Raw genomic sequence first — 15,078 nt, 5'->3', positions numbered from 1 at the left:
CTCTCTCTCCCCCTTTCCCTCTCCCTCTCCCTCATCTCCTTTCCACTATTTTCTCACCCCGTGGTCCACCCCATATGCTATGACCTATCCATCTCCCCTCAGCCTCCCCTTCTATAGAAGGAAGGGAGGCTTCAGAATTCTTTCTGCTCTGTTGAAGGAACCTGATCAGATTCCATTAGCATCTAGGTCCTTCTGTGTCCCAAACTCAGGGACCCAGGACACCATGCCTCTTCAAGGCCACTGTCCTTGAAAATGGCAGGATAGGGTGTAGCTACAGAAATAATTCCATTACCTCAGCTATGCCCTGCCTGGAAGATGCCCTCTTATCTTGCTCCTACATCTGGATATATGAGATGTCAATGGAACACAATGTCCTCTGGGCTGGTCTAACCCTGTTTAGCCTTAACGATTACCGTATTTGTCCCCACACCCATGATGACAGTGACTAAGGCCTAGAGTTTCCTGTCCACCACAAGTGCCTTCGACCACCACCTTCACTGTTCTCAGGCACTCGTCCTGCCCTTAATCTCTATCACTGTTCTGCTCAAAGGGTTGCCATAGCAACAACCTACAACCTGGAAGGCTTAGAATGGCAGGTTTCTCTTCTCACAGTTCTGGCAGTAGGGATGAAGCAGGGTGCTCAGCTTTTGTTGTGGTGGTGGTGGTTGTTGTTGCAGAATTAGACTCAGCTCTGTCATTCCATCATGTGGGATCCAGGGATCCAACTCCGGCCATCATGGTAGGCGCCAAGCATTTTTATTTGCTGAGCCAGCTCGTCAGCTCGCCTCACTCATGTAGAAGGAAACACTGCAAGGGTCTGTCCCCGAGACTCTAATGGCTACTGGCAAATCTGTTGACGTTTCGTGACCCTCATCTACCTCTGCTTCCTTAGACCCCACGGCATCCTCCACGTGCCTACATCAGTCTTGGGTCCTGGTCTTCCTACGGACACTGGTGGTGTTGGGTTAAGGAATCTGTGTGTGATCTCATTTGGACACGGTACCTTGCAAAGACTATTGTCAATATGGCTGCCCATGCTGGCAAAAATAGAACAAAACAGTCAGAGGTCTCCTGAGGTGCTGGGGATAGGGTTTCAATTAGAATAACAGGAAAAGAATGGCGAGAGACAGGCGATGAGGTAGACTGTCTTGGTTCTTCTCTCGTTTCCTAGGCCCCTTCTACCACCTCCTGTCTCTCCCTCCCTTCCTTCCTTCCTTCTTTCTTCCTGTGGCACTGGGGCTCCAACTCAGAGCTTCATGCAAGCTAGCCAAGCGCTCTACCATTGAGCTGTAGCCCCCAACTCAAGGTTTTCCTTAAAACAGTAATTGCTGGGCTATTGAGAATTTACCTGGCTCAGCAGGTCAAAGCATTTGTCAAGCCTGATGATCTAAATCCGACCCCTGGGTCCTACATGGTAGAAGGAGGGAACTGTCCCCTGAAAGTTGTCCTCTGCCTTCTACCCATGTGTGGTGGCACACAAGATCACCCATAGACAGATGGATGGATAGATAAATAGATAATAAATCAGTGTAACAAAGATTGTAATAATTGCTGCTGGCCAGAAATAACACTGGGGGAGGTTAGCTTGTGGGGACGAAGCAGAAGGGACTCCAGTCATTTTTGTCAGGTTCATGTATTGTCTTGTCCTTTGTCTGTTTGGCATTTTCCTGCCTCTCTTAAATTCTAAAATCCTCTTTTAGCCTCAGCCTGGGCAATCTATTCCTTAATACTTGGTCAAGATTCAAAGTGAAAAATAAACTAATAAAATTAACCGTAAGATCAGAATTGGCTGGCTTGGAACCATTGTGAAGTCTGATGCAGGAAGGGAGTGAACTGGGGGGGGGTCACGCTAGCCTACCTAGTAAGACGAGGTCTCAGCAAACAGAAATAGACTGCCCAACAGAAGCAAACAAAAGAGGGGCTTACACCTGCCCACATAATTCGCTGTGTGCATTATAGGCTAGGACCTGCAAGTGAGGAAGGGAGGGGAGAGAAGGAGAGAGAGAAAGAGAGATTTCTGAGTTTTGATCGCCTTGCTTATCTCATTATTATATCATCCAAGTCCACTCAGTTTCCTAAAAATTCCGTGAATTTTTCTTTACAGCTGAGTAATATTCCATAACGCACATATGCACATATATCAACAGCTGTTAAGTGTGGATATGATATTAAAAAGCTAATTTTTCCAGTTTCAACTGTTACTATGTGTGTGCATGCATGCGTGTGTGTGTGTGTGTGTGTGTGTGTGTGTGTATGCGCGCACTCGTGTGAAGTGCAGAGAAAAATGTAACTGACAGCCAAAGAGTAAACCCCAAGTGAAGCTCTGTGGCATCAGAACGGCCGCTCTGACGGGCACAGACGCTCACTGAGATACACAACATTAGGACCTAACGGGTGTTTGAGGAAACACTCACCCAGTTTAAAGAAACCACTGAAACACCTGCCTGGGTCAAAAACTGGCTGTGTGATGTTTTTATTTGTGAGTTCATTACAGATGGTGACTTTTATTGGGGGGAAGGGAGCCCAAAACAGAAGAAACAAAGCAAAGCAAGGCCCGAGAGACTGCTGAGCCCCAAAGGGCTCGTCTTGTAGGCACTATGACCTAAGCTTGACTCCCAGAACCCACAGAAAAAGTCGTGGCAGGGGCTGAGGCGATCGTAGTGGATAAGAGCGCCCCCATCCGGAGGTTCACAAAGCTGTAACTGCAGCTGCAAGGGGATCTACCGCCCTCTTCTGGCCTCTTCGGGTACCTGGACACACATTGACTCAGCCACAGTCACAGCCACGTACACAGAAGTAGATAACATCTTTAAAAAAAAAAAAAGTCAGGCTTGGTGGTGCACATTTACAACAGGGAGGCAGAGACACGAGGACCCTGAGGCTCTCTGACTGTCAGCCTAGCCTACCTTGGCTAGTTTAGGCCAATGGGTGGTCTTGTCTCAAAAAACGAAAAACACCAACAAATATATATATATATGAACACATACATATTCATAATACACACACATGCACACACACACACACACACACACACACCACCCTCCAAAAAGCATAGTCAACATGAAGATCTCTATAGAAATGATCTTGCTGGACAGACTGACAGCCTGGTGTGTCTTGTGGTGTCCCCCAGCCTGTCCCTGGCCTGGTCCACTCTCTTTCCTCCACCTGCCCATCCCCTTTGCCCCACCAGCTGGAACTTCCTTTAGCTCTCTCTTCCCACTACTTGGGAGATGGTGAGGTCAGGGTTACTGAGAATGGCACAGGAGTCTCCGACCCTGATCCCTGATCCCTGACCCTGCTCCCTTGTGCGTGTCAGGCGGGGACAACCCGGGTGGTTCTAGAGAAACCTGTTGTAGACCTGGACCTTTGGTCCATCTCTGTTATAAAAACCAACTACTTCTGGGAGCCACTGGGCCATCTCACCCTCCCTCATGATGCTTTTCTCCCTTACCTCTGACCTGTCCAAAAGTATCCCTTGAACTGAAAGACCTCAGTGAGCCCATGACCCTCAGATGACAGGCCTAGAGCACCTCACCTGGCCTTAGACTCCCTAAGAAATCAAGGTTGGCCATGAACTTAAGGTGCCACCCTCCACCTCCCAAGGGCTGTGACAGCAGGGGATAGAACTCAGGTTGTAAGGCTTGGAGGCAATCATCTTTACCTAATAAACCACCTTGCTGGCCCCTAATCTGTTTCTTTTTGAGTGAGTTTTTATTGTTTGTCTTTCAAGAAATCTGTTCATTTAGCCTAAGTGGTGAAAGGTACTGAAGACAGCTGCGTATGAAATTGCCTCATTTTGGATGGAATAGAAACATTTTGGACAATTTCCTTCCTGCATTTTGTGTTAGGAGAGAAGTGAACTTCTTGAACAAGTAAACCTAGAGTTATTTTACAGACATTATTTTTGACATATCTTTTGGTTTCCTTACTTTTCTTGAATTCTAATTACTCATGCATTATGCTGCTTAAAATTGTCCAAAAGAATTTTCATAACTAATAATTTTTTTGTCCAGTGCTGAAGATTGAAGTCTGGAGAGCTTAGTACATACTAGGCAAGCACTCTTTCTCCCTGAGCCATGCCCCAGCCCCTTCCTGGGGGATTCTAGGCAGGGGCTCTACCACTGAGCCACACCCCAGCCCCTCACTGGGGGATTCTAGGCAGGGGTTCTACCACTGAGCCACGCCCCCAGCCCCCTCACTGGGGGATTCTAGGCAGGCGCTCTACCACTGAGCCACGCCCCCAGCCCCCTCACTGGGGGATTCTAGGCAGGGCTCTACCACTGAGCCACACCCCCAGCCCCTCACTGGGGGATTCTAGGCAGGGACTCTACCACTGAGCCACGCCCCCAGCCCCCTCACTGGGGGATTCTAGGCAGGTGCTCTACCACTGAGCCACGCCCCCAGCCCCTCACTGGGGGATTCTAGGCAGGGACTCTACCACTGAGCCACGCCCCCAGCCCCTCACTGGGGGATTCTAGGCAGGGACTCTACCACTGAGCCACGCCCCCAGCCCCTCACTGGGGGATTCTAGGCAGGGGCTCTACCACTGAGCCATGCCCCCAGCCCTCACTGGGGGATTCTAGGCAGGGACTCTACCGCTGAGCCACACCCCAGCCCCTCACTGGGGGATTCTAGGCAGGGGCTCTGGCACTGAGTTATATCCTCCACCACATTCTCTTCCCCAAACTCTTCTAATTTTTGTTTTCAGATAGGGTCTCAGTAAATTGCCTAGGCTGGATTTGAACTGTCCCAATCCGAGGGACAGTCGAACAGGTTCTGGGGAACCACCTGTGGAGAGAATGGGGGACAAGAAACACAAAGATCAGACAGCAAGTTTGATTGATCAAGCTGACAAATTTTATTTTTCCCAGGCAGGTTTTATACCCAATAGAAGCAGGATATGGGGAGGGGGATGATGCAGAATTGCTTTGTTTCTGCACCTGTTCCCAAAAGCAGGATATTGGCTAGGTAAAAAGTTCAGCAGGAGGAACAGAGCAGAGTGGGTTGCTAGGTACCTGTCCACAAGATCTATAGCTTTTTGTTCTTAACTGGGGGGTGGGGGTAGTACTTTCCTAGAGGCCTCAACTTTTCCCACAAAAATCTCAACTAAGCTAGTACTTTTCCACTAAGGCCAAGACTTTGTAAGTAAGCACTCATGGCTGACAAGGCAGTTAACATTCAAACACGGTCGCTCCCGACATTGAACTTGTTATATAAACGAACAGACCTCAATTTGTGTGTGATCCCTAAAGGTCTGAGTCACCATGTCATGCTGTCACTCTCTATCACAAAGTCATCATGTGTCCTGTGAGCTGCAGGCTTCTCCAGCCTGACCCAGGGGAGCAGCAATGTCCCCTGTCTGACAGTCAGTTCCTGTCCCTTCTCATCTGTTCTTACAGTCTCTCTGGCCTCAAGAACTTTCTTCAGAGTCACCCACTGACCCATACTGGGTTTAATCATCCCAAAGGAGAAGCCAGGGCTGGTCTCTGAGGTCTCTGTGTATCTCTCCGTCCTAGTTAGGGTTACTCTTGCTGTGATGGATCACCATAACCAAAGAAAGGAAAGAGCTGATTCAGCTTACACTTCCAAACCACTGTCCACCATTCAAGCAAGTCAGGACAGGAGCTCCAGCAGGGCAGGAACCTGGAGGCAGGAGCTGATGCAGAGGCCATGGAGGGGTGCTGCTTACTGGCTTGCTCCCTATGTCTTGCTTAGCCTGCTTTCTTACAGAACCCAGGACCACCAGCCTAGGGATGGCTCCACTCACAATGGGTTGTGCCCTCCCACATCAGTCTCTAAGTAAGAAAATGCCCTACAGGCTTGCCTATAGCCTGATATTATAGAGGCATTTTCTCAACTGAGGTTCCCTCTTCTCCAGGAACTCTAGCTTCTGTCAAGTTGTCATAACATTAGCCAGTACACATTCTCTGCTATCAAAGCTCCGACTGTAAACTTTGGGGCATCCATTTCTTGAGTCTCATCACAGTATCTCCGGGAGTCTTCATGGCTCCACTTGCCTTCAACTCTCCTCATTGCTTCCAGAATATCCATCCAGGCCAATAAGCTTCATGTCACCCAAGAGTCATTATCCTTTTCCGTCTGGCATCCGATGTATTGAAACATTACTTTCAGAGACAGGGTAGCCATGTAAAATGCCTGCCATATAAGCTTGGACACTTGAGTTCAATGCCAGTACTCACGGAGAAGCCAGGTATGGTGAAGTGCGTTTGTAACCCCAGCATCGAGGGTGCAGAGACAGGCAGGTCCCCCAGGCATCCTGGTTATTGAGTCTAGACAAACAGCAAGCCCTGGGAGAGTCTGTCTCAACAAGGTGAATGGCTCCTGAGAAATGACACTGGAGATTAACCTCTGGTGTTGGCATGCGCGTGCACTGCACACGTGTGTGCACCTACACTCTCATACACATGGAAATGATTTCCATGTCTTTTGCATTGCTGGGTGCTTATGGGGGTGTCTTAGGTATGATTATATTGCTGTGCTCTTTGGCTGGCTGAGGGCTCTGTCTGCAGCTCTTCTTGGCTGCATTCCCACAGCTCTGACATCTCCAACACCTTGGGGTCTCCGGTGGAACCCAAGCTTCATCTTCACAACTTCCCACAAGGCTTCATCAGCTCCCCTAACCTCAGAGGAAGATCCCACATCCCTTTTACTCTGGGGTCCTTCATGACTGCCAAGGCAGAACCACTTGGCTAACGCTGCCAAGTTCCATTTCCGACTTGGGGTGGGATCTTGGTCCTTGTCCTTGAATTGCATTGCCTGAGCGTTAGTTTATTGTTGCTCTTTAAATCTTGAGACAGCTCGGGGTATACAGGTGTATCAAATAGATCTACAAATCAAACATTAACTAGTGGTAAGTCATAAAGAAATTTACCTTAAAACAATTATCTGTATAATACATAGTTCTGCAGTTGATTGAAAATGAAAGCAAATTTACCTGCCAATGAAATGGGTGTGCTTGTTTGTCTAACATGATACAGTTTTAAGATATACAGATTTGATACTAGTTTAATAGAGAAATATTGAATCTTTGCTTTCCATAACTAAACCACTATTTTCCACAAGAACACAACATATATGCTTTTATAGATATGTTTGTGTGTGCCCATATATGTGCACATGTAGGTGAAAGGTGTTGGTGTCTTCCTCAATTCCTCACCATCCTTTTTTTTTTCAAGGTCTTACTATGTAGCCCTACGGGGCCATGTAGTCAGAGGTCCACCTCTGTTTAATCTCTGCCCTTGTGGCAATTAAAGGTATGCACCACTATACCTGGCCTCCACCTTATTTTTGAGACAGAGACTCTTATTGACCCTAGAGCTCAATAATTTGGTTGGACTGGCTGGCTAGCAAGCCCAGGAATCTGGGCAGTGACTGCAGTCATTACCCCACTGTGCCCAGTTTTATGTTGGTACTGGGGATTGAACTTTGGTTCCTCAGCACTTATACTACCCAAGATATCTCTAAGCTCCAAAAGCATTGTGTGTGTGTGTGTATGTATATATATATATATATATGTATATATATATGTACATGTATGTATATATATACACATATATAATATACACACACACATATATATACATACATACATACATATATACATATATAACATTTAAAATTATATAATTAAGCAATTATATTATACAACAGCAATATAAAAATAGCTAAAACACCCCATAAGCACACAGCAATATTATTATAATATATAATATGTAATAAATGTAATATGTGACTGTTATATATGATATAATACATTATATAAAATAATATATATATATAGCATATATTTAAAACACTAAAATTTATAAGATGGAATAGTGGTGTTTTAGGCAGCTTTGGCGAGCATTTGTTAGACAGATGATGGCACACACAGTGTAAAGAGACCGTGTTCTGCGTTCAAATCCAAGGCTGCAGGGAAGGCTTGAGACACAACACAGGAGCAAGCTGCCACAAACACTGCAAGCTTATTATGCTTTGGATTTTCAATACATTTTTGGTCGTTTCATGTTCAGAAACATATGAATGTCAATTTTTTTGTGACTCTCAAATTAAGACTTTGTTGTAGCTAGGCTTCTGTGGTGGACAAGGCCATGGTTGACTCCTGGCTCACAAGAGGCTAACAATTTCTGGAGCGGGGAGCAAATGCTCAGAGAGGTATTGAACGAAGGAGGGACTCAGGAAAGAAAGGAGTTTGGTGATTCGGGGAGGCTAACAGCCCTGCATCTCTTTCAGGGACCACCGAGAGCGGAAGTGTGTGGGATGGAGGAGGAAATAGCACCCAAGACGACAGCCAGGAGACTCAGTTCCGGACGGTGTTGAAGACCAAAACCACAGGTATCTTAGTTTGCTGTGATAAAAAGCAAACCTGGGGAGGAGAGTTTATTTGGCTTACACTACCCATTACAGTCTGTCTTGGCTACTTATAAAAGAAAACATTTATTTGAAGCTTATGGTTTCAGGGCTTAGAAGCCATCACTGTCATCAGAGGGAGCATGGCAGGCAGGCAGGCAGGGTGCTACAGCAGTCGCTGAGAGCTCACATCTTCAGATACAACCACGAGGCAGAGAGAGAGACAAGGACAGAGCAGTGTGTGTCTTATAAAACCTCAAAGCCCATCCCCAATGACACACCTCCTCCAACAAGGCCACAGGCCTGAATCCTCCCCAAACAGTGTCATACCCACTATGGCCGCCACTGAGAAAAAGAATTCAAACATAAAAGCTGAGGGGGCCGATCTCATTCAAACATAGTCAACTGGGGAAGCCACAGCAGGAATTTCAAGGCAGGAACCTGAGGCAGGAAACTGGAGAAGCTGTGGCTCTGGAAGAGTGGGGCTCCATCTGCTTTCCTATCCTACCAAGGATGAACCGCCCACTGTGAGCCGAATTCTCAAGACATCAAGCATTAAACAACAATCAAACATCAAAAGCCAATCAGGGAGGACACAGTTCTTTATTCTTAGCACTTGGAAGACAAAAGCAGGTGGAGTTTTGTGAGCTCCAGTGCAACCGCTAATAGTAACAAATTAAAAGAACAGGAAAAAGAAAGGCTGAAGGGGGTAGACAGGGCCTGACACACTTGCCGCATACATCTGAGAAAGGAATCATTTTGTATTGAAGTTTCTCCTTCCAAGTAATTCTAACATCTGTAACTTACAGACGGGGAAAACAGTGAGGCATGGCCACGGCAGGAGTACCAGCAAAGATCCAGTTCCCCATCCACCACAAAGGCTGAAGTCACCACCACTGCTGATGTCACAACCACCGCTGATGTCACAACCACTGCCGAAATCACAACTACTTCTGATGTCACCACCACTGCTGAGATCACAAACACTGATGATGTCACCACCACAGGTGAAGTCACCACAACTGCTGATGTCACAACCACTAGTGATGTCCCCACCACTTCTGAAGTCACCAGCACTGATGATGTCATCACCACTGCTGAAGTCACAACCACTGCTGAAATGACACCCACTGATGATGTTACAACCACTTCTGAAGTCACCACCACTGGTGATGTCACAACCACTGGTGATGTCACAATAACTGGTGATCTCACCACAACGGATGATGTAACCACCAAAGCTGACTTCACAACCACTGATGATGTCACCACAACAGCTGATGGCTCCACAACTGCTGACCTCACCACCACTGCTAAAGTCACAACCACTGATGATGTCACCACCACCGGTGAAATCACAACCACTGCTGAAATCACAACCACTGATGATGTCACCACCACAGGTGAAGTCACCACAACTGCTGAGGTCACAACCACTAGTGATGTCACCACCACTTCTGAAGAGACCACAACTGCTGATATCACCACCACTGGTGATGTCACCACCACTGCTGAAGTCACAACCACTGATGATGTCACCACCACTGTTGATATCACAACCACTTCCGAAATCACAACCACTTCTGATGTTACCACCACTGCTGAAATCACAACCACTGATATTGTCACCACCACAGGTGAAGTCACCACAACTGCTGATGTCACAACCACTAGTGATGTCACCACCACTTCTGAAGAGACCCCAACTGCTGATATTACCACAACTGCTGACCTCACCACCACTGCTGAAGTCACAACCACTGATGATGTCACCACCACTGTAGAAATCACAACCACTGCTGAAATCACAACCACTGATGATGTCACCACCACAGGTGAAGTCACCACAACTGCTGATGTCACCACCACGGCTGAAGTCATAACCACTTCTGATGTCACCACTACTGCTGATGTCACCACAATGCCTGATTTCACCACCACGGCTGAAGTCACCACCACTCTTGATGTCACCACCAATGATGAAGTCACCACCACTTCTGTAGTCACCACCACGCCTGAAATCACAACCGCTGGTGATGTCACCACCACTTCTGAAGTCACCACCAGTGCTGACCTCACCACCACACCTGAAATCACAACCACTGGTGATGTAACCACCACCGCTGATGTTACCACAACTGCAGATATCACAACCACTAGTGATGTCACCACCACTGCTGATGTCACCACAACTGCAGATATCACAACCACTAGTGATGTCACCACCACTGCTGATGTCACCACTATTGCTGACCTATCAACCACACCTGAAATCACAACCACTGGTGATTTCAGCAGCACAACTGATGTCACCTCGACAGGTGATGTAACCACAACTGCTGATGTCACAACCACTGCTGATGTCACCACTACTGGTGATGTCACAACCACTGCAGAAGTAACCACCACTGCTGAAGTCACAACCACTGCTGAAGCCACCACAACTGCTGACCTCAACACCACACCTGAAATCACAACCACTGATGATGTCACCACCACTGGTGATGTCACCATCACTGCTGAAGTAACCACCACTGCATATGTTACCACAACGACTGATTTCACCACTACTGCTGAGGTCAACACCACTGATGATGTCACCACAATAGCTGACCTCACCACCACTGCTGAAGTCACAACCACTAATGATGTCACCTCTACTGCTGAAATCACCACGACTGCTGACCTCACCACCACTACTGAAGTCACAACCACTGCTGATTTCATCACCACTGGTGATGTCACCACCACTGCAGATGTCACCACCATGGCTGATGTCACCACTACAGCTGATGTCACAACTGCTGACCTCACCACCACTGTTGATGTCACCACTATGGATGATGTCACCACAACTGCTGAAGTCATAACCAGTGGTGATGTCACCACCACTTCTGAGGTCACCACCACCTCTAACCTCAACACCACACCTGAAATCACAACCACTATTGATTTCACCAGCACCGTTGATGTCACCACCACAGGTGATGTCACCACAACTGCTGATGTCACAACCACTAGTGATGTCACCACCACTTCTAAAGTCACCACCACTGGTGATGTCACCACCACTGCTGATACCACCTCCACTGCTGATGTCACAACCACTGCTGATGTCATCACCACTGCTGAAGTCACAACCACTGCTGACTTCACCAACACTGGTGATGTCACCACCAGTGCTGATGTCACCACCACTGCAGATCTCACCACAATGCCTGATTTAACCACTACTGCTGAAGTCACCACCACAGCTGATGTCACCACCACTTCTGAGTTCACCACCACTGCTGATGTCACCACAACTGCTGATGTCACCTCCACTGCTGATGTCACTACCACTGCTGAAGTCACCACCACTGGTGATGTCACCACCACTGCTGATGTCACAAACACTGGTGATATCACCACAATAGGTGATGTCACCACAACTACTGAAATCACCACCACTGCCTACCTCACTACCACACTTGAAATCACAACCACTGGTGAAGTCACCAGTACTGCTGATGTCACCACCAGTGCTGAAGTCACAACCACTGATGAAATCACAACCACTGATGTAGTCACAACCACTGGTGATGTCACACCCACTGCTGAAAGCACAACCACTGATGATGTCACAACCACTTCTGATGTTACCACCACTGGTGATTTCACCACCACTGCTGATGTCACCACAACTGCTTATGTCACAACCACTCCTGATGTCACCACCACTGTTGAAGTCACAACCACTGCTGACTTCACCACCACTGGTGTTGTCAACACCACTGCTGATGTCACCACCACAGCTGATGTCACCACCACTTCTGAGGTCACCACCACTGCTGACCTCACCACCACTCCTGAAATTACAACCACTGTTGATTTCACCAGCACCGCTGATGTCACCACAACTGCTGATGTCATCACCACTCCTGAAGTCACAACCACTAGTGATGTCACCACCACTGCTGAAGTAATCACCACTGCTGATGTCACCACCACTGCTGATGTCACCACCACTGTTGAAGTCACAACCACTGGTGATGTCACCATCACTGCTGATGTCACCACCACACCTGAAATCACAACCACCGTTGATTTCACCAGCACCGCTGATGTCACCATCACTGCTGATGTCACCACAACAGCTGATGTCACAACCACTAGTGATGTCACCATCACTCCTGATGTCACCACCACTGCTGAAGTCACCACCACTGTAGAAATCACAACCACTGATGATGTCACCACCACAGGTGAAGTCACCACAACTGCTGATGTCACAACCACTAGTGATGTCACCACCACTTCTGAAGAGACCACAACTGCTGATATCACAACCACTAGTGATGTTTCCACCACTTCTGAAGTCACAACCACTGCTTATGTCACCACCACTGCTGATACCACCTCCACTGCTGAAGTCACAACCACTGCTGATGTCACAACCACTGCTGATGTCACCACCACTGCTGATGTTACCACCACTGCTGATGTCACCACCACTGTTGAAGTCACAACCACTGGTGATGTCACCACCACTGCTGATGTCACCACCACTGCTGAAGTCACAACCACTGCTGAAATCACAACCACTGGTGATGTCACCACCACTGCTGATGTCACCACCACTGCTGAAGTCACAACCACTGCTGAAATCACAACCACTGGTGATGTCACCACCACTGCTGATGTCACCACCACTGCAGATGTCACCACAACAGCTGATGTCACAACCACTATTGATGTCACCACAACGGCCGATGTCACCACTTCTGCTGAAGTAACCACCACTGCTGATGTCACCACCACTACTGAAGTTACAACCACTACAGAAGTTGCCACCACTCCTGAGCCCACTACCACCCCAGCACCTACCACTACTGCCGGTAAGTTCTTATGGTTTTCATTTTTCCCTTTGATATTTCTGATCAGCTCAGTGTGTTTCCATATTTATTCCATGATTTCCTTATTCATTTTTAATATCATCCCTTCTTTTTTTATTTGTAGCAGGATCTTCCTCCTATAATTCAATTTTTTTTCAGTACTTGTTTGTTTTTTGGGTGTGTTATGTTTCTGTGGTTTTCAATTCTCACTTTCGTACCTGATAACGTTTCTTTTGTTATCTCCTCTTTCCCCTCTTCATCTTCTGCTCTGCTCTTTCTGGTTCATTCTACAGCTCTCCTAGCACATCGTTTTTGTTCTTATCTTAGTATTACTCTCTATCATTCCTCTGTCCTCATGCACTGTGGTGTTCCTCACCTCTTTCTGATGTCTTGTGTTCACTACAGCATGTGTTCCATTCTCCACCCTCACTCACACACACACACACTCACACACTCATACCCACACTCATATACGTACCTACTCACACACATACACACATTTAAATCTCCACACAATATCCTGTTTCTCTTGTTTTTTCCTTTGTGTCTGTCTTTTTTTTCCCCAATGCTATAATTTCATTAACTGTATACTTTTTGTTGAGTTTTTTCATTCTTTGTTCTTGTCAGTGATACCTCAGTCAGGATCGCTTTTCAAAAGCCCATGGCAATCATGAGTCTCCTGGCTCCTGTCTTCCACCTCCACCTCTCTTTTATTTATGAAAAGGGTTTCTCCTGTCTGTGCTGTCTGAACTGTGTGGTAATGTGGGTGAGTCAGACTCCTCCCCTTTCCTCCTTTGCGCCTGCTCAGTCCTCCCTCTGGTTTTGATGCTCTTGGCTCAACACAGGCTTTCACCTTGTGGTACAATCTTGTCCTATTATGTGTTACACATTATATTTTGTATAAAGTATGCCTTTCATAGTGTCAGGGATTCTTTGCAATCTCCCTCAAAATTGAGAAAGAGCCTTCTATGTGTATTCAGTAATATACTAACCTGAGTGCTTAAAAATGTTAACTAAAGCTAAACATGGTGGCTGGAGCCTGTAATCCATCCACTCAGGAGGTGGAGGCAAGAAAGTTGATAACTTAAGGACAACCCAGGCTACATAATGAGTTCCAGTCTATCCCAGACTATCTCGATACATATATATGTATAGATATCGGAATACATAAAAATATATATTTAAGAGATAGCAATCCCAAAATGAATGAATGAATGAATGAGGTTGGGAGAAGCCTAGTCAGTAAAGTGCCACCCGTGCGAGGATGTGGACTGAACCCAGATCCCTTTAACCCACGTAAAGACCTGAGCAGGGTAATGCACATCTGCAATCCTGGTACTGGGCAGCAGACACAGGAGGACTCCTGGGACTCATTGGCTGGCCAGACCATAAAGATCAGTGAGCCCCGGGCTCCGTGAGACCTGCTCTGAGTATAAAGAAGTAAGCAGGGTGACAAGCAGTTGAGACAGACACTTGACACCAACCTCTGGCTCACACACACACACACACACATCACACACACACACACACACACACACACACTGCATGCTTTAAATAAGTAAATAAGACAAAGAGAAAAGAGTTTTAGCTATTTCAAGCTGCTCGCCATCAATCATGGGAAGTTATGAGTAACTCCTACCTGTCTATTCAAACAATGTCTACTCCCTCAAGCTCCATGTCTCTGAAGTCAGGAATTGCAAGCAGGCACAGACTCTTGGGCACTGAAGAGCAAGCTCAATGCTAGCCACACTTGGTGGAATCTCCACTGCTCAGCTGCCCCGGTTCACTCAGTCTCCGTCTCCAACATGTCACTCGCTTTCCAAGTTTTCTCTTC

At 47.0% G+C, this 15,078-nt stretch overlaps 1 protein-coding gene and 1 long non-coding RNA gene across 4 annotated transcripts in view; one reads left to right on the top strand and one right to left on the bottom strand.

Moving 5' to 3' along the window:
• Gm40348 overlaps nt 1-131 on the bottom strand; it is a 10,692-nt gene extending 10,561 nt beyond the window's left edge. The window contains exon 1 of one of the 2 annotated variants that reach the window (XR_868607.3): nt 58-131. This is a non-coding gene — a long non-coding RNA (predicted gene, 40348). The remainder of the gene's footprint in view (nt 1-57) is intronic. The other variant, XR_868606.3, reaches the window with a different exon arrangement.
• Nucleotides 1-15,078, top strand: part of Muc3 (mucin 3, intestinal) — a 31,125-nt gene that overhangs the window by 3,665 nt on the left and 12,382 nt on the right. Inside the window, exons 2-4 of one of the 2 annotated variants that reach the window (XM_030254765.1) lie at nt 8,254-8,355; nt 9,180-9,418; nt 9,815-13,247. In XM_030254765.1, the coding sequence (XP_030110625.1) occupies nt 8,254-8,355; nt 9,180-9,418; nt 9,815-13,247 (3,774 nt within the window). Of the gene's footprint in view, nt 1-8,253; nt 8,356-9,179; nt 13,248-15,078 lie in introns of both variants that reach the window. The other variant, NM_010843.1, reaches the window with a different exon arrangement.

The sequence above is a fragment of the Mus musculus genome, chromosome 5 (genome assembly GCF_000001635.26).
Source record: "Mus musculus strain C57BL/6J chromosome 5, GRCm38.p6 C57BL/6J".
In the NCBI taxonomy this organism is placed as follows: Eukaryota; Metazoa; Chordata; class Mammalia; order Rodentia; family Muridae; genus Mus; species Mus musculus.
Note: the sequence above shows the minus strand (reverse complement) of the source record. Positions and strands in the feature narration are given on the sequence as shown.